The 25,087-nt window shown below is 44.0% G+C and overlaps 2 protein-coding genes across 4 annotated transcripts in view; both read right to left on the reverse strand.

Annotated features, from left to right (window-relative positions):
• The window catches only part of LOC135554797 (NACHT, LRR and PYD domains-containing protein 3-like), a 133,373-nt gene that overhangs the window by 107,256 nt on the left and 1,030 nt on the right, over positions 1 to 25,087 (reverse strand). For all 3 annotated transcript variants that reach the window (XM_064987235.1, XM_064987234.1, XM_064987233.1), the window contains exons 2-3: positions 22,433 to 22,531; positions 19,792 to 19,908 (exon numbers count right to left, since the gene is read on the reverse strand). In XM_064987235.1, the coding sequence (XP_064843307.1) occupies positions 19,792 to 19,908; positions 22,433 to 22,515 (200 nt within the window). In that variant the 5' untranslated portion in view covers positions 22,516 to 22,531. The remainder of the gene's footprint in view (positions 1 to 19,791; positions 19,909 to 22,432; positions 22,532 to 25,087) is intronic.
• On the reverse strand, positions 12,577 to 19,230 carry LOC135554847 (butyrophilin subfamily 1 member A1-like). The gene is made up of 7 exons (XM_064987289.1): positions 19,104 to 19,230; positions 18,489 to 18,646; positions 17,216 to 17,675; positions 16,876 to 17,071; positions 14,484 to 14,657; positions 14,226 to 14,272; positions 12,577 to 13,848 (listed from the first exon to the last, which is right to left on the reverse strand). The coding sequence occupies exons 1-7, from the start codon at positions 19,228 to 19,230 to the stop codon at positions 13,295 to 13,297; spliced, it is 1,716 nt and encodes a 571-aa protein (XP_064843361.1). The 3' UTR covers positions 12,577 to 13,294.

Consider the following 25,087-nt stretch of genomic DNA (forward strand, 5'->3'; position numbering starts at 1 on the left):
GTGCTTTGTATCAGTCATTCTACTACTGTATAGCCTGGTTGTTAGTGTTGTTATTAAATGGTGCTTTGTATCAGTCATTCTACTACTGTATAGCCTGGTTGTCAGTGTTGTTATTAAATGGTGCTTTGTATCAGTCATTCTACTACTGTATAGCCTGGTTGTTAGTGTTGTTATTAAATGGTGCTTTGTATCAGTCATTCTACTACTGTATAGCCTGGTTGTTGTTATTAAATGGTGCTTTGTATCAGTCATTCTACTACTGTATAGCCTGGTTGTTGTTATTAAATGGTGCTTTGTATCAGTCATTCTACTACTGTATAGCCTGGTTGTTGTTATTAAATGGTGCTTTGTATCAGTCATTCTACTACTGTATAGCCTGGTTGTTGTTATTAAATGGTGCTTTGTATCAGTCATTCTACTACTGTATAGCCTGGTTGTTAGTGTTGTTATTAAATGGTGCTTTGTATCAGTCATTCTACTACTGTATAGCCTGGTTGTTGTTATTAAATGGTGCTTTGTATCAGTCATTCTACTACTGTATAGCCTGGTTGTTGTTATTAAATGGTGCTTTGTATCAGTCATTCTACTACTGTTTAGCCTCATTCTACTTGTATTCAGTGTTGTTATTAAATGGTGCTTTGTATCAGTCATTCTACTACTGTATAGCCTGGTTGTTAGTGTTGTTATTAAATGGTGCTTTGTATCAGTCATTCTACTACTGTATAGCCTGGTTGTTGTTATTAAATGGTGCTTTGTATCAGTCATTCTACTACTGTATAGCCTGGTAGTGTTGTTATTAAATGGTGCTTTGTATCAGTCATTCTACTACTGTATAGCCTGGTTGTGTGTTGTTATTAAATGGTGCTTTGTATCAGTCATTCTACTACTGTATAGCCTGGTTGTCAGTGTTGTTATTAAATGGTGCTTTGTATCAGTCATTCTACTACTGTATAGCCTGGTTGTTGTTATTAAATGGTGCTTTGTATCAGTCATTCTACTACTGTATAGCCTGGTTGTTGTTGTTATTAAATGGTGCTTTGTTTCAGTCATTCTACTACTGTATAGCCTGGTTGTCAGTGTTGTTATTAAATGGTGCTTTGTATCAGTCATTCTACTACTGTATAGCCTGGTTGTTAGTGTTGTTATTAAATGCTGTGCTTTGTATCAGTCATTCTACTACTGTATAGCCTGGTTGTCAGTGTTGTTATTAAATGGTGCTTTGTATCAGTCATTCTACTACTGTATAGCCTGGTTGTTGTTATTAAATGGTGCTTTGTATCAGTCATTCTACTACTGTATAGCCTGGTTGTTAGTGTTGTTATTAAATGGTGCTTTGTATCAGTCATTCTACTACTGTATAGCCTGGTTGTCAGTGTTGTTATTAAATGGTGCTTTGTATCAGTCATTCCTCTACTGTATAGCCTGGTTGTCAGTGTTGTTATTAAATGGTGCTTTGTATCAGTCATTCCTCTACTGTATAGCCTGGTTGTTAGTGTTGTTATTAAATGGTGCTTTGTATCAGTCATTCTACTACTGTATAGCCTGGTTGTCAGTGGTTGTTATTAAATGGTGCTTTGTATCAGTCATTCTACTACTGTATAGCCTGGTTGTTAGTGTTGTTATTAAATGGTGCTTTGTATCAGTCATTCTACTACTGTATAGCCTGGTTGTTAGTGTTGTTATTAAATGGTGCTTTGTATCAGTCATTCTACTACTGTATAGCCTGGTTGTTAGTGTTGTTATTAAATGGTGCTTTGTATCAGTCATTCTACTACTGTATAGCCTGGTTGTCAGTGTTGTTATTAAATGGTGCTTTGTATCAGTCATTCTACTACTGTATAGCCTGGTTGTCCAGTTCAGTGTTGTTATTAAATGGTGCTTTGTATCAGTCATTCTACTACTGTATAGCCTGGTTGTCAGTGTTGTTATTAAATGGTGCTTTGTATCAGTCATTCTACTACTGTATAGCCTGGTTGTCAGTGTTGTTATTAAATGGTGCTTTGTATCAGTCATTCTACTACTGTATAGCCTGGTTGTTAGTGTTGTTATTAAATGGTGCTTTGTATCAGTCATTCTACTACTGTATAGCCTGGTTGTCAGTGTTGTTATTAAATGGTGCTTTGTATCAGTCATTCTACTACTGTATAGCCTGGTTGTCAGTGTTGTTATTAAATGGTGCTTTGTATCAGTCATTCTACTACTGTATAGCCTGGTTGTCAGTGTTGTTATTAAATGGTGCTTTGTATCAGTCATTCTACTACTGTATAGCCTGGTTGTCAGTGTTGTTATTAAATGGTGCTTTGTATCAGTCATTCTACTACTGTATAGCCTGGTTGTCAGTGTTGTTATTAAATGGTGCTTTGTATCAGTCATTCTACTACTGTATAGCCTGGTTGTTGTTATTAAATGGTGCTTTGTATCAGTCATTCTACTACTGTATAGCCTGGTTGTTAGTGTTGTTATTAAATGGTGCTTTGTATCAGTCATTCTACTACTGTATAGCCTGGTTGTCAGTGTTGTTATTAAATGGTGCTTTGTATCAGTCATTCTACTACTGTATAGCCTGGTTGTTGTTGTTATTAAATGGTGCTTTGTATCAGTCATTCTACTACTGTATAGCCTGGTTGTTGTTATTAAATGGTGCTTTGTATCAGTCATTCTACTACTGTATAGCCTGGTTCAGTCAGTGTTGTTATTAAATGGTGCTTTGTATCAGTCATTCTACTACTGTATAGCCTGGTTGTCAGTGTTGTTATTAAATGGTGCTTTGTATCAGTCATTCTACTACTGTATAGCCTGGTTGTCAGTGTTGTTATTAAATGGTGCTTTGTATCAGTCATTCTACTACTGTATAGCCTGGTTGTGTTATTAAATGGTGCTTTGTATCAGTCATTCTACTACTGTATAGCCTGGTTGTTGTTATTAAATGGTGCTTTGTATCAGTCATTCTACTACTGTATAGCCTGGTTGTTGTTATTAAATGGTGCTTTGTATCAGTCATTCTACTACTGTATAGCCTGGTTGTCAGTGTTGTTATTAAATGGTGCTTTGTATCAGTCATTCTACTACTGTATAGCCTGGTTGTCTCAGTGACCCTTGTTATTAAATGGTGCTTTGTATCAGTCATTCTACTACTGTATAGCCTGGTTGTAAGGCACAGCATGTTCAGAGTTATTAAATGGTGCTTTGTATCAGTCATTCTACTACTGTATAGCCTGTTGTTCAGTGTTGTTATTAAATGGTGCTTTGTATCAGTCATTCTACTACTGTATAGCCTGGTTGTCCCAGTGTTGTTATTAAATGGTGCTTTGTATCAGTCATTCTACTACTGTATAGCCTGGTTGTCAGTGTTGTTATTAAATGGTGCTTTGTATCAGTCATTCTACTACTGTATAGCCTGGTTGTTGTTATTAAATGGTGCTTTGTATCAGTCATTCTACTACTGTATAGCCTGGTTGTTGTTATTAAATGGTGCTTTGTATCAGTCATTCTACTACTGTATAGCCTGGTTGTTGTTATTAAATGGTGCTTTGTATCAGTCATTCTACTACTGTATAGCCTGGTTTGTTAAAGTGCTTTGTTACTTAAATGGTGCTTTGTATCAGTCATTCTACTACTGTATAGCCTGGTTGTTAGTGTTGTTATTAAATGGTGCTTTGTATCAGTCATTCTACTACTGTATAGCCTGGTTCAGTGTTGTTATTAAATGGTGCTTTGTATCAGTCATTCTACTACTGTATAGCCTGGTTGTAGTTATTAAATGGTGCTTTGTATCAGTCATTCTACTACTGTATAGCCTGGTTGTTGTTATTAAATGGTGCTTTGTATCAGTCATTCTACTACTGTATAGCCTGGTTGTCAGTGTTGTTATTAAATGGTGCTTTGTATCAGTCATTCTACTACTGTATAGCCTGGTTGTCAGTGTTGTTATTAAATGGTGCTTTGTATCAGTCATTCTTCTACTGTATAGCCTGGTTGTTGTTATTAAATGGTGCTTTGTATCAGTCATTCTTCTACTGTATAGCCTGGTTGTTGTTATTAAATGGTGCTTTGTATCAGTCATTCTACTACTGTACGAAACCTTCAGCCCCGCCCCTTGGCCGGCAGTGGGGTACTAGAGGTGGTTAGCGTCCCGTTCCCTGGATTGGACAGGGCACTATAGATACTTCACGTTATCTCGGTATAACCAGGACCGCTCGCGTAGCCCTGCCTCTCTTTCTATATCGGCGTTGTCCGCGTAGAGCAGGTCTTTTGCCTTGTCACTCTCAACGGTCTAGCTCTAGCTGGGATGTGTGAACCCCACATTTATCCTCTAGTATCTTTGTTTCACCACTAATTGGTCCTTGAGTTATTATTAAGCACTAGTCCTACCAGTCTCTATATGATTTCCCTGTGGTTGAGTGATTCCCCTCTGTGATGTATCTAGTTTAAAGTGTGAAGAACTTTAGTCAACTTAGTCTCACTACTCTGCCCGTCGGCTATGTATCGCTTGGAAAATAAAACTTAGATAGATCGATAAGACAATTAAATGAATCACTACTGGACACACCTTCCTCCTTGTCTTTTAATGGTAACTCATTCTGTCATAGAGCATTGATCCATGTTTCCAGTGTCCCGGTAGCGGGGAGTGTCAGAGTTGTTATCTCCCGTGCCGTTAACTGTCTTTGAGAGAACATTTTACTCGAGACAAAATACGACTACCGTTTATTTTTGAAAACACTCTGTTTTTTGTCTTTTACAATCAAACACACTTCAAAATACACAATTTGTTGCTCGGTCACACACAGCGTTAATCAAAAACATGCAAATGCCTTAATGCTCTATAAAATGCCTGGTACAATAATAACACTTATCTCTATATTAAATGCTATAATAGTTCTTTAATTACCTTTGAGAGATGACGGGGAGACCCACGAGATCAGGAGCAGAGTTTCAATCGGTCAGAGTAATTTCTGAATTTAGTTAGGTTGCGACTCCCCTCTACTGTCTGAAAGGTTGACTTTGAGTCGGTGGTTTACTAAATTTAGAGATTCAAGTTAGACTGGAGAGCAGAGATTCTCCGCTGAGCTACCGCAGTATCTTGGCAGAAATACCTAGCCGGGATCAGCTCAATCAATTAAGATATTTTGCATCCTGATTCTGCCAGGCTGGACAGGCACTCAGACGACAAAACTACTGTCCAATAGCTAAACAGGCAGTATCCAGCCCAGTTCCAGCAAGTTAGAATCTGTAGTGATTTGAGTCAGGTGGCAATTACCGGTGAAGTCAAATGGTTGTCTAAATGAATTCAGAATTCAAGTCAGCACAGCATCTCAGAGTAATGGCACTCCAATGTTCTTTATATACCTTTTGATTCTCTGCACCCGATCTCAAGCTGCCCCTCCCTTCTCAGAGCTAGAGGTGTCATACAGACCCATATCTTACAACAGGAAATACTTTTCTTACAGTGCATATATGGGCCTCTGTTTATGCACAGCCATCTCAGAACAATGAGGAAACACTTTTCTTACAGTGTGCATATGGGCCTCTGTTTATGACAGTGCCCTTACTCTATCAGCAATGAGTCTATCAGCTGTTCCCATTCAGAGGTGTCACTTGAGGCAGAGGGTGATTCTTCCTGACACCAGTCAGGTTCAGTAGTTGGTTGGCTTGAGTCGTCTTCTGGTGGCTTTGCCCAATCCGGTATTTCAGTAGGTGAGGGTCATCTCTGTCTCCACCCTTGGTGGGTGAGACAGGGGAAGGCACCAGGAGGTAGATCCATTTGAGCGTTTTACTACAATCAGTGTTCCATAACATCAGTGTTCCATAACATCAGTGTTCCATAACAGAGGTGTTCCAGACATCTGTGTTCCATAACATCAGTGTATCATCATGTTCATAACATCAGTGTTCCATTACAGAGTGTTCCATTACATCAGTGTTCCATTACATCAGTGTTCCATTACATCAGTGTTCCATAACATCAGTGTTCCACATCAGTGTTCCATTACATCAGTGTTCCATTGGTTCAGTCCCAGGCTGTAACATCAGTGTTCCATTACATCAGTGTTCCATTACATCAGTGTTCCATTACATCAGTGTTCCACCCTGGTTCATCAGTGTTTACATCAGTGTTCCATAACATCAGTGTTCCATACATCAGTGTTCCATTACATCAGTGTTCCATTCATCTCAGTGTTCCAGACATCAGTGTTCCATAACATCAGTGTTCCATTACATCAGTGTTTCCAGACAGTCCCAGCTGTTCCAACATCAGTGTTCCATTACATCAGTGTTCCATAAGCATCAGTGTTCCACCCTGGTACATCAGTGTTCCATTACATCAGTAAATGACTGGTAAGTCAAAGGTAACACGCTCCAGAGTGGCGCAGCGGTCTAAGGCATCTCAGAGCTAGAGGTGTCACTACAGACCCTGGTTCAGTCCCAGGCTGTATCACAGCGGTCTAAGGCACAGCATCTCAGAGCTAGAGGTGTCACTCAGACCCTGGTTCAGTCCCAGGCTGTATCACAGCGGTCTAAGGCACAGCATCTCAGAGCTAGAGGTGTCACCAGACCCTGGTTCAGTCCCAGGCTGTAGACCCTGGTTCAGTCCCAGACTGTATCACAGCGGTCTAAGGCATCTCAGAGCTAGAGGTGTCACTCCAGACCCTGGTTCAGTCCCAGGCTGTATCACAGCGGTCTAAGGCACAGCATCTCAGAGCTAGAGGTGTCACTACAGACCCTGGTTCAGTCCCAGGCTGTATCACAGCGGTCTAAGGCACAGCATCTCAGAGCTAGAGGTGTCACTCCAGACCCTGGTTCAGTCCCAGGCTGTATCACAGCGGTCTAAGGCACAGCATCTCAGAGCTAGAGGTGTCACTACAGACCCTGGTTCAGTCCCAGGCTGTATCACAGCGGTCTAAGGCACAGCATCTCAGAGCTAGAGGTGTCACTACAGACCCTGGTTCAGTCCCAGGCTGTATCACAGCGGTCTAAGGCACAGCATCTCAGAGCTAGAGGTGTCACTACAGACCCTGGTTCAGTCCCAGGCTGTATCACAGCGGTCTAAGGCACAGCATCTCAGAGCTAGAGGTGTCACAGACCCTGGTTCAGTCCCAGGCTGTATCACAGCGGTCTAAGGCACAGCATCTCAGAGCTAGAGGTGTCACTACAGACCCTGGTTCAGTCCCAGGCTGTATCACAGCGGTCTAAGGCACAGCATCTCAGAGCTAGAGGTGTCACTACAGACCCTGGTTCAGTCCCAGGCTGTATCACAGCGGTCTAAGGCACAGCATCTCAGAGCTAGAGGTGTCACTCCAGACCCTGGTTCAGTCCCAGGCTGTATCACAGCGGTCTAAGGCACAGCATCTCAGAGCTAGAGGTGTCACTACAGACCCTGGTTCAGTCCCAGGCTGTATCACAGCGGTCTAAGGCACAGCATCTCAGAGCTAGAGGTGTCACTACAGACCCTGGTTCAGTCCCAGGCTGTATCACAGCGGTCTAAGGCACAGCATCTCAGAGCTAGAGGTGTCACTACAGACCCTGGTTCAGTCCCAGGCTGTATCACAGCGGTCTAAGGCACAGCATCTCAGAGCTAGAGGTGTCACTACAGACCCTGGTTCAGTCCCAGGCTGTATCACAGCGGTCTAAGGCATCTCAGAGCTAGAGGTGTCACTACAGACCCTGGTTCAGTCCCAGGCTGTATCACAGCGGTCTAAGGCACAGCATCTCAGAGCTAGAGGTGTCACTACAGACCCTGGTTCAGTCCCAGGCTGTATCACAGTGGTCTAAGGCACAGCATCTCAGAGCTAGAGGTGTCACTACAGACCCTGGTTCAGTCCCAGGCTGTATCACAGCGGTCTAAGGCACAGCATCTCAGAGCTAGAGGTGTCACTACAGACCCTGGTTCAGTCCCAGGCTGTATCACAGCGGTCTAAGGCACAGCATCTCAGAGCTAGAGGTGTCACTCAGAGCAGACCCTGGTTCAGTCCCAGGCTGTATCACAGCGGTCTAAGGCTGTATCACAGCACAGCATCTCAGAGCTAGAGGTGTCACTACAGACCCTGGTTCAGTCCCAGGCTGTATCACAGCGGTCTAAGGCACAGCATCTCAGAGCTAGAGGTGTCACTACAGACCCTGGTTCAGTCCCAGGCTGTATCACAGCGGTCTAAGGCACAGCATCTCAGAGCTAGAGGTGTCACTACAGACCCTGGTTCAGTCCCAGGCTGTATCACAGCGGTCTAAGGCACAGCATCTCAGAGCTAGAGGTGTCACTCCAGACCCTGGTTCAGTCCCAGGCTGTATCACAGCGGTCTAAGGCACAGCATCTCAGAGCTAGAGGTGTCACTACAGACCCTGGTTCAGTCCCAGGCTGTATCACAGCGGTCTAAGGCACAGCATCTCAGAGCTAGAGGTGTCACTACAGACCCTGGTTCAGTCCCAGGCTGTATCACAGCGGTCTAAGGCACAGCATCTCAGAGCTAGAGGTGTCACTCCAGACCCTGGTTCAGTCCCAGGCTGTATCACAGCGGTCTAAGGCACAGCATCTCAGAGCTAGAGGTGTCACTCCAGACCCTGGTTCAGTCCCAGGCTGTATCACAGCGGTCTAAGGCATCTCAGAGCTAGAGGTGTCACTCCAGACCCTGGTTCAGTCCCAGGCTGTATCACAGCGGTCTAAGGCACAGCATCTCAGAGCTAGAGGTGTCACTACAGACCCTGGTTCAGTCCCAGGCTGTATCACAGCGGTCTAAGGCACAGCATCTCAGAGCTAGAGGTGTCACTACAGACCCTGGTTCAGTCCCAGGCTGTATCACAGCGGTCTAAGGCACAGCATCTCAGAGCTAGAGGTGTCACTACAGACCCTGGTTCAGTCCCAGGCTGTATCACAGCGGTCTAAGGCACAGCATCTCAGAGCTAGAGGTGTCACTACAGACCCTGGTTCAGTCCCAGGCTGTATCACAGCGGTCTAAGGCACAGCATCTCAGAGCTAGAGGTGTCACTACAGACCCTGGTTCAGTCCCAGGCTGTATCACAGCGGTCTAAGGCACAGCATCTCAGAGCTAGAGGTGTCACTACAGACCCTGGTTCAGTCCCAGGCTGTATCACAGCGGTCTAAGGCATCTCAGAGCTAGAGGTGTCACTACAGACCCTGGTTCAGTCCCAGGCTGTATCACAGCGGTCTAAGGCATCTCAGAGCTAGAGGTGTCACTACAGACCCTGGTTCAGTCCCAGGCTGTATCACAGCGGTCTAAGGCACAGCATCTCAGAGCTAGAGGTGTCACTACAGACCCTGGTTCAGTCCCAGGCTGTATCACAGTGGTCTAAGGCACAGCATCTCAGAGCTAGAGGTGTCACTCCAGACCCTGGTTCAGTCCCAGGCTGTATCACAGCGGTCTAAGGCACAGCATCTCAGAGCTAGAGGTGTCACTCCAGACCCTGGTTCAGTCCCAGGCTGTATCACAGCGGTCTAAGGCACAGCATCTCAGAGCTAGAGGTGTCACTACAGACCCTGGTTCAGTCCCAGGCTGTATCACAGCGGTCTAAGGCACAGCATCTCAGAGCTAGAGGTGTCACTACAGACCCTGGTTCAGTCCCAGGCTGTATCACAGCGGTCTAAGGCACAGCATCTCAGAGCTAGAGGTGTCACTACAGACCCTGGTTCAGTCCCAGGCTGTATCACAGCGGTCTAGCAGGCATCTCAGAGCTAGAGGTGTCACTACAGACCCTGGTTCAGTCCCAGGCTGTATCACAGCGGTCTAAGGCACAGCATCTCAGAGCTAGAGGTGTCACTACAGACCCTGGTTCAGTCCCAGGCTGTATCACAGCGGTCTAAGGCACAGCATCTCAGAGCTAGAGGTGTCACTACAGACCCTGGTTCAGTCCCAGGCTGTATCACAGCGGTCTAAGGCACAGCATCTCAGAGCTAGAGGTGTCACTACAGACCCTGGTTCAGTCCCAGGCTGTATCACAGCGGTCTAAGGCACAGCATCTCAGAGCTAGAGGTGTCACTACAGACCCTGGTTCAGTCCCAGGCTGTATCACAGCGGTCTAAGGCATCTCAGAGCTAGAGGTGTCACTCCAGACCCTGGTTCAGTCCCAGGCTGTATCACAGCGGTACAGACCCTGGTTCAGTCCCAGGCATCTAGTGGTCTAGTCCGGTCTAAGGCAGCATCTCAGAGCTAGAGGTGTCACTCCAGACCCTGGTTCAGTCCCAGGCTGTATCACAGCGGTCTAAGGCACAGCATCTCAGAGCTAGAGGTGTCACTACAGACCCTGGTTCAGTCCCAGGCTGTATCACAGCGGTCTAAGGCACAGCATCTCAGAGCTAGAGGTGTCACTACAGACCCTGGTTCAGTCCCAGGCTGTATCACAGCGGTCTAAGGCACAGCATCTCAGAGCTAGAGGTGTCACTACAGACCCTGGTTCAGTCCCAGGCTGTATCACAGCGGTCTAAGGCACAGCATCTCAGAGCTAGAGGTGTCACTCTACAGACCCTGGTTCAGTCCCAGGCTGTATCACAGCGGTCTAAGGCACAGCATCTCAGAGCTAGAGGTGTCACTACAGACCCTGGTTCAGTCCCAGGCTGTATCACAGCGGTCTAAGGCACAGCATCTCAGAGCTAGAGGTGTCACTACAGACCCTGGTTCAGTCCCAGGCTGTATCACAGCGGTCTAAGGCACAGCATCTCAGAGCTAGAGGTGTCACTACAGACCCTGGTTCAGTCCCAGGCTGTATCACAGCGGTCTAAGGCACAGCATCTCAGAGCTAGAGGTGTCACTCCAGACCCTGGTTCAGTCCCAGGCTGTATCACAGCGGTCTAAGGCACAGCATCTCAGAGCTAGAGGTGTCACTACAGACCCTGGTTCAGTCCCAGGCTGTATCACAGCGGTCTAAGGCACAGCATCTCAGAGCTAGAGGTGTCACTACAGACCCTGGTTCAGTCCCAGGCTGTATCACAGCGGTCTAAGGCACAGCATCTCAGAGCTAGAGGTGTCACTACAGACCCTGGTTCAGTCCCAGGCTGTATCACAGCGGTCTAAGGCACAGCATCTCAGAGCTAGAGGTGTCACTACAGACCCTGGTTCAGTCCCAGGCTGTATCACAGCGGTCTAAGGCACAGCATCTCAGAGCTAGAGGTGTCACTACAGACCCTGGTTCAGTCCCAGGCTGTATCACAGCGGTCTAAGGCACAGCATCTCAGAGCTAGAGGTGTCACTACAGACCCTGGTTCAGTCCCAGGCTGTATCACAGCGGTCTAAGGCACAGCATCTCAGAGCTAGAGGTGTCACTACAGACCCTGGTTCAGTCCCAGGCTGTATCACAGCGGTCTAAGGCATCTCAGAGCTAGAGGTGTCACTACAGACCCTGGTTCAGTCCCAGGCTGTATCACAGCGGTCTAAGGCACAGCATCTCAGAGCTAGAGGTGTCACTACAGACCCTGGTTCAGTCCCAGGCTGTATCACAGCGGTCTAAGGCACAGCATCTCAGAGCTAGAGGTGTCACTCCAGACCCTGGTTCAGTCCCAGGCTGTATCACAGCGGTCTAAGGCACAGCATCTCAGAGCTAGAGGTGTCACTCCAGACCCTGGTTCAGTCCCAGGCTGTATCACAGACCCGGTCTAAGGCATCTCAGAGCTAGAGGTGTCACTACAGACCCTGGTTCAGTCCCAGGCTGTATCACAGCGGTCTAAGGCACAGCATCTCAGAGCTAGAGGTGTCACTACAGACCCTGGTTCAGTCCCAGGCTGTATCACAGCGGTCTAAGGCACAGCATCTCAGAGCTAGAGGTGTCACTCCAGACCCTGGTTCAGTCCCAGGCTGTATCACAGCGGTCTAAGGCATCTCAGAGCTAGAGGTGTCACTACAGACCCTGGTTCAGTCCCAGGCTGTATCACAGCGGTCTAAGGCACAGCATCTCAGAGCTAGAGGTGTCACTACAGACCCTGGTTCAGTCCCAGGCTGTATCACAGCGGTCTAAGGCACAGCATCTCAGAGCTAGAGGTGTCACTCCAGACCCTGGTTCAGTCCCAGGCTGTATCACAGCGGTCTAAGGCACATCATCTCAGAGCTAGAGGTGTCACTACAGACCCTGGTTCAGTCCCAGGCTGTATCACAGCGGTCTAAGGCACAGCATCTCAGAGCTAGAGGTGTCACTACAGACCCTGGTTCAGTCCCAGGCTGTATCACAGCGGTCTAAGGCACAGCATCTCAGAGCTAGAGGTGTCACTACAGACCCTGGTTCAGTCCCAGGCTGTATCACAGCGGTCTAAGGCACAGCATCTCAGAGCTAGAGGTGTCACTCCAGACCCTGGTTCAGTCCCAGGCTGTATCACAGCGGTCTAAGGCACAGCATCTCAGAGCTAGAGGTGTCACTCCAGACCCTGGTTCAGTCCCAGGCTGTATCACAGCGGTCTAAGGCACAGCATCTCAGAGCTAGAGGTGTCACTCCAGACCCTGGTTCAGTCCCAGGCTGTATCACAGCGGTCTAAGCACAGCATCTCAGAGCTAGAGGTGTCACTCCAGACCCTGGTTCAGTCCCAGGCTGTATCACAGCGGTCTAAGGCATCTCAGAGCAGGTGTCACTCCAGAGCGGTCAGAGCTAGAGGTGTCACTCCAGACCCTGGTTCGTTCCCAGGCTGTATCACAGCGGTCTAAGGCACAGCATCTCAGAGCTAGAGGTGTCACTACAGACCCTGGTTCAGTCCCAGGCTGTATCACAGCGGTCTAAGGCACAGCATCTCAGAGCTAGAGGTGTCACTCCAGACCCTGGTTCGTTCCCAGGCTGTATCTCAACAGATACAATAACGATCGGGAAAGGCAACACAATTGGCACAGCATCGTCTGGTTTAGAGGAGTGTTTGGCCGGGGTAGGAAGTCATTGTAAAATAAGAACTGACTTGTCTAGTTAAATATAGGTTAAACAAAGGTTAAATAAACACATAAGAATAGATTGAATCATCATGTTGTGTTTGACACAGGGACACTGAGGAGGAGTCACCCTGGATAGAGATGTTTACACACAGAGAGATATTCTACATTGATGCTCCAGTGTGTCTTACTGAACCATGATTAGAGTGAAACATCATGTTGTGTTTGACACAGAGACACTGAAGAGGAGTCACCCTGGATAGAGATGTTTACACACAGAGAGATATTCTACATTGATGCTCCAGTGTGTCTTACTGAACCATGATTAGAGTGAAACATCATGTTGTGTTTGACACAGGGACACTGAAGAGGAGTCACCCTGGATAGAGATGTTTACACACAGAGAGATATTCTACATTGATGCTCCAGTGTGTCTTACTGAACCATGATTAGAGTGAAACATCATGTTGTGTTTGACACAGAGACACTGAGTCGCCGTCATACCAAATATGAATCCCTGGATAGAGGGGCTCAGTGAATGTGGAGGTGAATGTGATCAGGTGGGTCAGTGTGTCAGAGGAGACTCTGTAGAAGGACAGAGTGCCGGCTGGCCAGTCCAGATACACTCCTACTCTGTGGGGGCTGGAGGAGGGGACGTCTATGGTAGTGGGATTATTATTGTGCCAGGCAATGTAACTGTTGTCAGAGCAGTTCAGACTCCAGGACTTGTCATTCCATCCAAGATAACAGTCCTTAACCCCTCCTCTCCTGCTGATTCCTTTATATGTCACTCCTATATCAGCCCTTCTCCCACTCCACTCTACCTCCCAGTAACAGCGCCCAGTCAGACCCTCTCTACACAGCACCTGTCCACAGTCCTCAAATCTCTCTGGGTGATCAGGATACGGCTGCTCCTCTCTCCTACATGTCAACTTTCTGTTCTCCTCAGACAGAGAGAGGAGTCTGTTAATTGTGTTTAGGTCCAGTGTGAGATCACAGACATCTGATGGATGAAACCAGACACAATATTAGAAATCATCATCATTCACATTAGAATGTTAACTCACTTTTCATTAATTCATTTAATGTAGATGTTTCTAGGTATCAAAAGGAGAAGTTAAGGTAACTTGAGACTTGTTGAATGATCATATGTTATACTGTATGGTAATATAAAACACACTTATTCACATTAATTACACACACACACACACACACACATATTGTCAAATCAATTCTTTGTAAACTTTGGTGTCCCTGATTTCCGCTTCTGTAGAACTACAGCTGATATTTAATATGACCAAGTCAGTAATGATGGTGGTCTTTGACTTTGACTTAACTTGAATTAAGACTTATTCTTGGTAACATTCAGTCAACACTCACATTTTCTAATCCCAGGTTTCATTGTGTACTCTCCACCATGTTCCACACTGTAGCGGTAAGCAGAAGAACAGACAGTCATTGAGTGATACACGGGAACTCATACACACACACACACACACACACACACACACACACACACACACACACACACACAGTCAGCATATAACTTTGTCCAAGTGGTGGTCAGAATGTCTTTCTTAACCAGCCTGATAAGTCAAACATATCTGATATGAACATTGACATAAACCCTCTACATACTTGAGTTTCTCCAGTCTGCAGTGTGGATCCTCCAGTCCAGCAGAGAGCAGTCTGACTCCTGAGTCTCCTGGGTGATTGTAGCTCAGGTCCAGCTCTCTCAGGTGTGAGGGGTTTGACCTCAGAGCTGAGACCAGAGAAGCACAGCCTTCCTCTGTGACTAGACAGCGTGACAGCCTGCAAAGAGTCAAATCATATTAAAATCACACTGCTATTATTTGGTGGTGAAAATGGAGAGGCATTTGTTTCTAAATATGCAGGTACATCAGTGTCCTGAAACCTGCCATATCTATTCATAAATTAATGTATCATTATTGGAAATAACAAATTATCAAAGTATTGCCTGCAGATAGAAAAATGTTTAGTACAAACATTTGAGTAGACTGACCAGACCAGTTTAAAAAGCAGTATCAGTCAAAAGACAGACGGTGAGGAATCAGATTTAGATTGTATTGAGTATTCAGTCCACACCAGAATAATTTTATATATAAGTGAGTAGATAACATGTTTCTAAACAATAATACATGAATCCTGAATGTCTTTTGGCTACAACAAAACATGCTAACCTCTCACCATTATCAATAACAGAGACTACAACAAAACATACTAACCTCTCACCATTACCAATAACAGAGGCTACAACAAAACATGCTAACCTCTCACCATTACCAATAACAGAGGCTACAACAAAACATGCTAACCTCTCACCATTACCAATAACAGAGGCTACAACAAAACATGCTGACCTCTCACCATTACCAATAACAGAGGCCGCAACAAAACATGCTAACCTCTCACCATTACCAATAACAGAGACCACAACAAAACATGCTAACCTCTCACCATTACCAATAACAGAGGCTACAACAAAACATGCTAACCTCTCACCATTACCAATAACAGAGACTACAACAAAACATGCTAACCTCTCACCATTACCAATAACAGAGGCTACAACAAAACATGCTAACCTCTCACCATTACCAATAACAGAGACTACAACAAAACATGCTAACCTCTCACCATTACCAATAACAGAGGCTACAACAAAACATGTTAACCTCTCACCATTACCAATAACAGAGACTACAACAAAACATGCTAACCTCTCACCATTACCAATAACAGAGGCTACAACAAAACATGCTAACCTCTCACCATTACCAATAACAGGACTACAACAAAACATGCTAACCTCTCACCATTACCAATAACAGAGGCTACAACAAAACATGTTAACCTCTCACCATTACCAATAACAGAGACTACAACAAAACATGCTAACCTCTCACCATTACCAATAACAGAGGCTACAACAAAACATGCTAACCTCTCACCATTACCAATAACAGAGGGGGTCTGATCGTTGTGCCTCTGTAACTTTCTCATTCATCATTATTCTTGATTCATTCCTGATTATTCATCATCATAGTAGCATCCACATGAATGTAGAAGTGTTCAGAAACATCTTCTATTCTTACTGACAATACAAGTGAAGTGACTCCAAAATGACAGGACATTATTCACCATTCAGTTTCTATTAGGAAAACATCTAAAACACAACCAAGACAAACTGCAAATTAATTAAACAAGTTAGTAGAATCACAAGCCTGATGTAATCACTGCAGGCATGGAATATGTGACCAAATACTAAACTTTTGACAAAATTAATTTAAATTATTAAGACTTCTTTAAATGGATACATAACTCCTTTCTTAACGAGCATTAATTAACCTCAAATAAAAGGTGACATTCTGTACTGTCTCCTAATATGAAACATTATATCTCAAATCCAAAATGCTGGAGCATAGCACCACATTTAAAACTGTAAGCTTCACTGTCCAAACACATATGGTGTGGACTATGTGTGTCTGGTAAACACATGTGGATCTGGTGAACAGTTACCACTTGTTGACCAACTACAGGAATACTGACCTCAGAGTCTCCAGTTTACAGTGGGGATTCCCCAGTCCAGCAGAGAGCAGCTCCACTCCTGAATCCTTCAGGTCATTGTTACTCAGGTCCAGCTCTCTCAGGTGTGAGGGGTTTGACCTCAGAGCTGAGACCAGAGAAGCACAGCCTTCCTCTGTGACTCCACAGCCTGACAGCCTGACAAAGATATCATCATGACTTCACAAACACACTGTTCATTTAACACCAGTAGTGTAGAAGGACAATGGCAGATGCATTTGGTTAATTATCCAAAACAACATATAGATTCATTTTCCATCTCCTAGAATTGTGTGGTCATATTGTTATATTAATGTGAAAATCAATGCATTTATTCAATATATTTTTCAATATAATATTATATACATATTATAATACATATTTTTCTCTAAACTGAATATTTCTTCCTGATGATGAGTTCTTAAATGTCATTTTATTTACTCACAGAGCAGCTCTGGAGGCTTTGACCACTGGCAGCAGCCTCAGAAGACCTTCCTCTGATCTGGAGTATTTCTTCAGGTCAAACACATCCAGCTCCTTTTCTGAAGTCAGCAACACAAAGACCAGAGCTGACCACTGTCCAGGTGACAGGTTGGGTTCTGAGAGACTTCCTGATCTCAGGTAGCTTTGGATCTCCTCCACTAGAGAATGGTCATTCAGTTCATTCAGACAGTGGAACAGATTGATGCTCCTCTCTGGAGAGGGATTCTCCCTGATCTTCTTCTTGATGTACTTGACTGTTTCTTCATGGGTCTGTGAGCTGCTTCTTGTCTTTGTCAGTAGACCTCGTAAGTGCTTCTGATTGGACTCCAGTGAGAGGCCCAGCAGGAAGCGGAGGAAAAGGTCCAGGTTTCCCGTCTCACTTTGTAAGGCTTTATCCACAGCACTCTTGTAGAAAGCAACTTCAGGCTCGTCTTTTGTTTGCAGTTTGTCCATTAGATTCTCATTGTTGTTGATGAATGAGAGGAACACATATACAGCAGCCAGAAACTCCTGAATGCTCAGATGTACAAAGCAGTACACCTTGTCCTGGTACAGCCCACATTCCTCTTTAAAGAGCTGTGTGCACAATCCTGAGTACACTGAGGCTTCATTGACATCAATACCAGCCTCTATCAGGTCTTCTTCATAGAAAATCAGATTGCCCTTCACAAGCTGTTGAAAAGCCAGTTTTCCCAGTGACAGAATGCTCTCTTTATTCCAGTGTGGACCTGTCTCTTCTTTCCCAAGATACTTTTCATTCTTCTGTTTGGTGTGAAACACCACAAGGTGTGTGTACATCTCAGTCAGAGTCTTGGGCATCTCTTCTCTCTTATGTTCCAGCATGTGTTCAAGGACTGTTGCAGAAATCCAACAGAAGACTGGAATGTGGCACATGATGTGGAGGCTCCTTGATGTCTTTATGTGTGAGATGATTCTGCTGGCCAGGTCCTCATCAATGAATCTCTTCCTGAAGTACTCCTCCTTCTGTGGGTCATTGAACCCTCGTACCTCTGTCACCTGGTCAACACACCCTGAAGGGATCTTATTGGCTGCTGCAGGTCGGGTAGTTATCCAGAGGAGAGCAGAGGGAAGCAGATTTCCCCTGATGAGATTTGTCAGCAGAACATCCACTGAGGTTGACTCTGTGACGTCCCAACAGATCTTGTTGTTCTGGAAGTCTAGGGGCAGTCGGCACTCATCCAGACCATCAAAGATGAACAGAACTTTGTAGTTGTTGTAGTTAGAGATTCTTGATTGTTTGGTTTCCATTGAGAAGTGATTGAGAAGTTCAATGAAAGTGAGATTTTCACCTTTCATCAAATTCAGCTCCCGAAAAGGGAATGAAAATACAAATTGGACATCCTGATTTGCTTTTCCTTCAGCCCAGTCCAGAATGAACTTCTGCACAGAGACTGTTTTTCCAATGCCAGCGACTCCCTTTGTCAGCACAGTTCTGATAGGTTTGTCTTGTCCAGTTAAGGGTTTGAAGATGTCGTTACATTTGATTGCAGTCTCTGGTCTTGCTTGTTTCCTGGTTGTTGTCTCAATCTGTCTCAGCTCGTGTTCATTATTGACCTCTCCTGTTCCACCCTCTGTGATGTAGAGCTCTGTGTAGATCTTATTGAGAAGTGTTGGGTTTCCATGTTTAGCGATCCCCTCAAATACACATTGAAACTTCTTCTTCAGATTAGATTTGAGTTCACGTTGGCAAATCACAGCAAGATCATCTGAATCTAGAAATAACACAGAGGATATTAATATTACGTCTGTTTTAATGCCTACAGTATTGAAGGACTGTTATAAAGTTGTAAAATATAATAATTGATTCTCTTAACTGACTGTATAAATGTGTAAATGTTTTCATAATGCATTACAGACTGGTGTGACTGATTATATTATTATTGGTATTATTGATGGTATTATTAATGTTGTCTCTCTCTCTAAATTAATCAGCACAACACATCCCTGCTGCTACTTGATGAGGTCACTAGGTGTTGTGTTAAGGCTGCTACAATATCATTGAGTTACACAGCTACTTTAGCTGTACTTTAGCTACAGCTTTTAAATGTTATAAAACAGCATCAACATGAGGCAGACAGATCTTACATTTCTCCAGTGTGTCAGCAAGCTCCTTCTGGTTCATTTTCCTCAGGATGTGCAGTGTGATCTTCAGAGCCCCCTCTCTGGCACTGCTCTCCTGCTGCTCATCTTCAGGGTCCACCACTTCCTTATCCTGCTTCTGACTCTCAAAGCCTTCTGGGAGTTCTGGACTAAGAATCCTCTTGAACATCCTCAGCTCGTTCTTCATAAATGTCATCATTTTCTCTTCAAGCAACTGAAATAAATAAAGTAAATAAGTTAAGCAAGAGACTAAATGCTTTCTCATTAACACATTAATGAATGATTGACAGATCAACTTAACTTGAGGTAAACAAAAACAAATGGACACAACAGGACCACATACACTGAATATGGAGGCCAGGTCTGTTTGATGACTCTGGGAAGACTGACCACTGAGAATCTCTGACTCTGATCTCTCCTGTTGGTTTCTGTAGACAAAATATTAGATTACATCTCCTCATCCAGGGAGTACACACACACACACACACACACACACACACACACACACACACACACACACACACACACACACACACACACACACACACACACACACACACACACACACACACACACACACACACACACACACGGAGAGAATGATGTGTTTAATATAGTTTTAGGACTATGCAAATGGACAAAATGATTAGCCTATGGATTATGTAAACAACAGCAATAAATGGGAAAATGGGAGAGGAGAAATGACTAGAGACAGTGTTGTTTAACTCACTGACCAGGACCCATGAGTTCTTCTTACCTTTGTTCAGTAGAAAAGTCTCCCTCTCTAAAGTATATAGGACGATCCATAGACCAGTCACTCTTCATGGACACACAGCTGGGAACAGGGGAGTCTGGTCTCTCCTGCTGGATTGGTCTTCAACACAACAGAGACAAACATTACATCTCTCATCTACTCTGAGCTCAGATGGGGAAACATAAGAAGAGTTTCACAAATAGAACTGACTTCCAGACGTTAGTTAATGGCGCGAGAGCAGTGTGTCATTTTTAATGACGACATTCATTTAGCGTCGCGAGCGTTGTAGTCAGTCTGTCAGCCCCGCTAAAAGGCTGGTGTCGTTACTCTGCCTTCTCCGGGGGATGTTGAGGTAAATTTACTAACCGGGAGGGTTGAATGATGTAATTAATTGGAGGGCTGGAAGACGCATTCTCGAGGTTGTTTACTCACAATATAAGATATTAAGATGATTTTTATAATGAATGTATACTGAGGTTGAGGTTCTGACTAGTGATTATTTACCCGGCGTTCAATACCTGCTATTGAGGCGCCCTGAAAATAATATTCAAAAGTTCGGTCCTTGGACACAGACGGGTTAAACACTAAAGTTACCGTCCATCTAGTGAAGAGAGGAGAATCGGACAGAGGTAGACAGCATCCGTCAACGAGAGAGGGAGAAGCCTCACCGGGATTTAACAGGTGGAAGAAACAACCGGGGAGCTCCATCGGTCCACAAGAAATGCAGACAGCCGGTGATGATGTAGTGGTAGCTATGGTAACTAGGATGCTGCTGGTAGAGTAGCTAGCTAGATTACCGAGCTGTACCAACTAGCTAGGATAACTAGGATGCTGCTGGTAGAGTAGCTAGCTAGTTTACCGAGCTGTACCGACTAGCTAGGATAACTAGGATGCTGCTGGTAGAGTAGCTAGCTAGCTTACCGAGCTGTACCGACTAGCTAGGATAACTAGGATGCTGCTGGTAGAGTAGCTAGCTAGTTTACCGAGCTGTACCGACTAGCTAGGATAACTAGGATGCTGCTGGTAGAGTAGCTAGCTGGCTTATCGAGCTGTACCGACTAGCTTGGTTAGTTAGCAGGTCGTTCGTCTTTCCCTCGTCTCGATTATGAATCCGGTGAACCACAAAATGAAACAAGGATAGAGAGTGAAAGGGATCTGGCTACACTCACACTGTCCCTGACCGTAAAGAAAAAATCAAATTGAACAGTAAACTTCGGTGTCTCAACACTGTAACAAACTCCGTCGTTATTCCCCAAGATCACCTCAGTCCACTCTGCGCGTAAGCGGCTGTGAGTCAGTGGTTCCTGTGCCACATGTATTTGCTTTGCAGTAGTTAAAAATAATGTTTTTATATTTCTATGTGATCAACCCATAAATAATATAGACCTACATGCAACAGTATGTCTTGTGCTTTTGGCAATGAGTTATGTATAATAATTATGTATAACTGCATAGCATTTTGTCTTCATTTTGGCAGATTAACTCATGCTTATTTTTGAAGATTAACTCAGGTTGGAGTTGGAGCTGTGACCGAAAGGTGGCTGGTTCGAATCCCGGGCCGGGCGCTGGAAAAAACAGGTGGAATTGATCTGACCACTGGAGGGCTGCTGGGTTCACATCCTCAAAACATGAACCTTTTGTTGATCAGAACTCTGGAGGTTCTTCTTCACTGAACCCCAAAATATATATAACTTTTATTGATTTCATATTTTAAGGAAGTGATAAAAGCCTTTTTGGCTCTATAAGGAACCTTGTTTTCTAAACACGTTTTTCTTTTGATGATTTAATTATCTATATCATGTTATTTGAGAGTGTATAATAATAAACACGTTTACATCATGTTATTTCAAGTTCTCCCTTTGGAGCACAACATCACATTGTTAAATAATAGTCCTAAATTGGGCATGGCTATAAATTGGGCATTTGAAGGCATCTAGGGTGTAATATGAGTTTGATGAAAATGAACATTGTTGCAACGTTGTAGGCAACATCATTGGCAAGGGACTTGATACCTACTATGCCAAAGACATTTAGAGTTGTTAAACGGGTGTGAAGAGTTGTACATTGCAACGAGTACATTCAGGGAGCCGTGGAACCCCTGCAGTACCTCCACAGACCCCGGATTGAGAACCCCTACAGTACCTCCACAGACCCCGGATTGAGAACCCCTGCAGTACCTCCACAGACCCCGGATTGAGAACCCCTGCTGTACCTCCACAGACCCCGGATTGAGAACCCCTGCTGTACCTCCACAGACCCCGGATTGAGAACCCCTGCAGTACCTCCACAGACCCCGGATTGAGAACCCCTGCTGTACCTCCACAGATCCCGGATTGAGAACCCCTGCAGTACCTCCACAGACCCCGGATTGAGAACCCCTGCAGTACCTCCACAGACCCCGGATTGAGAACCCCTGCAGTACCTCCACAGACCCCGGATTGAGAACCCCTGATTTAGCAGATGCTCTTATCCAGAGTGATTTACAGTAAGTGCATTCATCTTAAGATATCAAGGTGAGACAACCACATATCACAGTCAAATATACATTCCATTCCCGATTAACAATGGATATATAGTGTTTCATCTTAAGATAGCTATTTATTTTTTATGAACTCGATAAATTCTTTATAAATGGTCATCTTACCTCTTAGCTTTGGTGTCATGTCCCCCAGAGAGATGCATTTTAGAGGCAGGGCCCCCCTCCTCTCTCTCCCCAGAGAGACTCATTTTAGAGCACTGACCCCTAAACAGAGATCCAACATGTTGGTTGTGGTTAATATGGTGACAACTAATTACTGAATGTCAATTGTTCACATTTATCCATTATCTCTTTTGAGAAATAAAACATTTACTAACAGACATATAGAAACAATCAGGTGATTTAATGCAATCACATGAGTATGTCGTTGTGACATTTCATCTCCATGGTAACTGTCTGTAATAATAATAAGTCACTGTTTAAGGTAGTTATAGACATTACAGTAACACAATTATTTGTATTCACTAAAAGTAGGATATTTATTGTCTTTCAATCTGTTCTTTTCTAAATGTTTCTGAGAATGTAGACAGAAGGGCTAAAACGGACATGATTGATCTGAGGGAGAAATCATTGATCCATTCAAAAAAGTTTTTTTCATCAAGTAATTGATGTTATATTATGTAAAGTAGGCTAGGTTATAATGTATAGAAGTGGGTTGTTAGTGATATGTTATATTATATAAAGTAGACTAGGTTATAATGTATAGTAGTGGGTTGTTAGTGATATGTTATATTATGTAAAGTAGACCATGTTATAATGTATAGTAGTGGGCTGTTAGTGATATGTTATATTATGTAAAGTTGACTAGGTTATAATGTATAGTAGTGGGTTGTTAGTGATATGTAGATGTTATATTATTTAAAGTTGACTAGGTTATAATGTATAATAGTGGGTTGTTAGTGATATGTTATATTATGTAAAGTTGACTAGGTTATAATGTATAGTAGTGGGTTGTTAGTGATGTGTAGATGTTACATTATGTAACGTAGACTAGGTTATAATGTATAGTAGTGGGTTGTTAGTGATGTGTAGATGTTACATTATGTAACGTAGACTAGGTTATAATGTATAATAGTGGGTTGTTAGTGATATGTAGATGTTATATTATGTAAAGTAGGCTAGGTTATAATGTATGGTAGTTGGTTGTTAGTGATGTATAGATGTTATATTATGTAAAGTAGACTAGGTAATAATGTATAATAGCAGTTTGTTAGTGATATGCAGATCAAGGTCTATACCTTGGCTATAGCCTACATATCATAGATGACCAGTCTAAACCTGTTCAGATCAGTTCACATAATGTTATAGTCCTACCAGTAGCAGGACAGAGAATGTACTGTATATAACCTACATATCATAGATGACCAGTCTAAACCTGTTCAGATCAGTTCACATAATGTTATAGTCCTACCAGTAGCAGGACAGAGAATGTACTGTATATAACCTACATATCATAGATGACCAGTCTAAACCTGTTCAGATCAGTTCACATAATGTTACAGTCCTACCAGTAGCAGGACAGAGAATGTACTGTATATAACCTACATATCATAGATGACCAGTCTAAACCTGTTCAGATCAGTTCACACAATGTTACAGTCCTACCAGTAGCAGGACAGAGAATGTACTGTATATAACCTACATATCATAGATGACCAGTCTAAACCTGTTCAGATCAGTTCACATAATGTTATAGTCCTACCAGTAGCAGGACAGAGAATGTAGTGTATATAACCTACATATCATAGATGACCAGTCTAAACCTGTTCAGATCAGTTCACATAATGTTATAGTCCTACCAGTAACTGGACAGAGCATCTACACTATATAGTCAAAAGTATGTGGACAACCCTTCAAATTAGTGGATTCGGCTATTTCAGCCACACCCGTTGCTGACAGGTGTATAAAATCAAGCACACTGCCATGCAATCTCCATAGACAAACAATGGTGGCAACAGTTTGGGGAATGGCATTTTCTGTTTCAGCTTGACAACGTCCCCGTGCACAAAGTGAGGTCAATACAGAAATGGCTTCTCGAGATCGGTGTGGAAGAACTTGACTGGCCTGCACAGTGCCCTGACCTCAACCCCATCAAAAACCTTTGGGATGAATTGGAACGCCGACTGCGAGCCAGGCCTAATCACCCAACATCAGTGCCCGACCTCCCTAATGCTCTTGTGGCTGAATGGAAGCAAGTCCCCGCAGAAATGTTCCAACAACTCGTGGAAAGTCTTCCCAGAAGAGTGGAGGCTGTTCTTGCAGCAGAGGGGGGACCAACTCCATATTAATGCCTATGATCTTGGAATGAGTCGTTCGACCAGCAGGTGTCTACATACTTTTGGTCATGTTGTATATATAGCCTAATCTAAATCAAGTCAAATGTTAGTGGTCACAATCTGGAGGACTCACTAAACAGAGAACATCCCTGGTCATCCCTACTGCCTCTGATCTGGAGGACTCACTAAACAGAGAACATCCCTGGTCATCCCTACTGCCTCTGATCTGGAGGACTCACTAAACAGAGAACATCCCTGGTCATCCCTACTGCCTCTGATCTGGAGGACTCACTAAACAGAGAACATCCCTGGTCATCCCTACTGCCTCTGATCTGGAGGACTCACTAAACAGAGAACATCCCTGGTCATCCCTACTGCCTCTGATCTGGAGGACTCACTAAACACAATTGCCTTGTTTTTAAATGGTGTCTGCGTGTTGGAGTGTGACCCTGGCTATTTGTAAATTAAAATAACAAAAACATTG

Source organism: Oncorhynchus masou, chromosome 14, assembly GCF_036934945.1.
Source record: "Oncorhynchus masou masou isolate Uvic2021 chromosome 14, UVic_Omas_1.1, whole genome shotgun sequence".
Taxonomy (NCBI): Eukaryota; Metazoa; Chordata; class Actinopteri; order Salmoniformes; family Salmonidae; genus Oncorhynchus; species Oncorhynchus masou.

Excerpts from the sequence above, each read along its gene's own strand:
- LOC135554847 (XM_064987289.1), bottom strand. The coding sequence starts at position 19,230 with ATGACATTTATGAAGAACGAGCTGAGGATGTTCAAGAGGATTCTTAGT. Across the intron at positions 14,658-16,875 it reads AAAGCCTCCAGAGCTGCTCT|GCTGTCACGCTGTCTAGTCA; the intron begins GTGAGTAAATAA and ends GACTCTTTGCAG. Across the intron at positions 14,273-14,483 it reads TGCAGACTGGAGAAACTCAA|TGTGGAACATGGTGGAGAGT; the intron begins GTATGTAGAGGG and ends TTACCGCTACAG.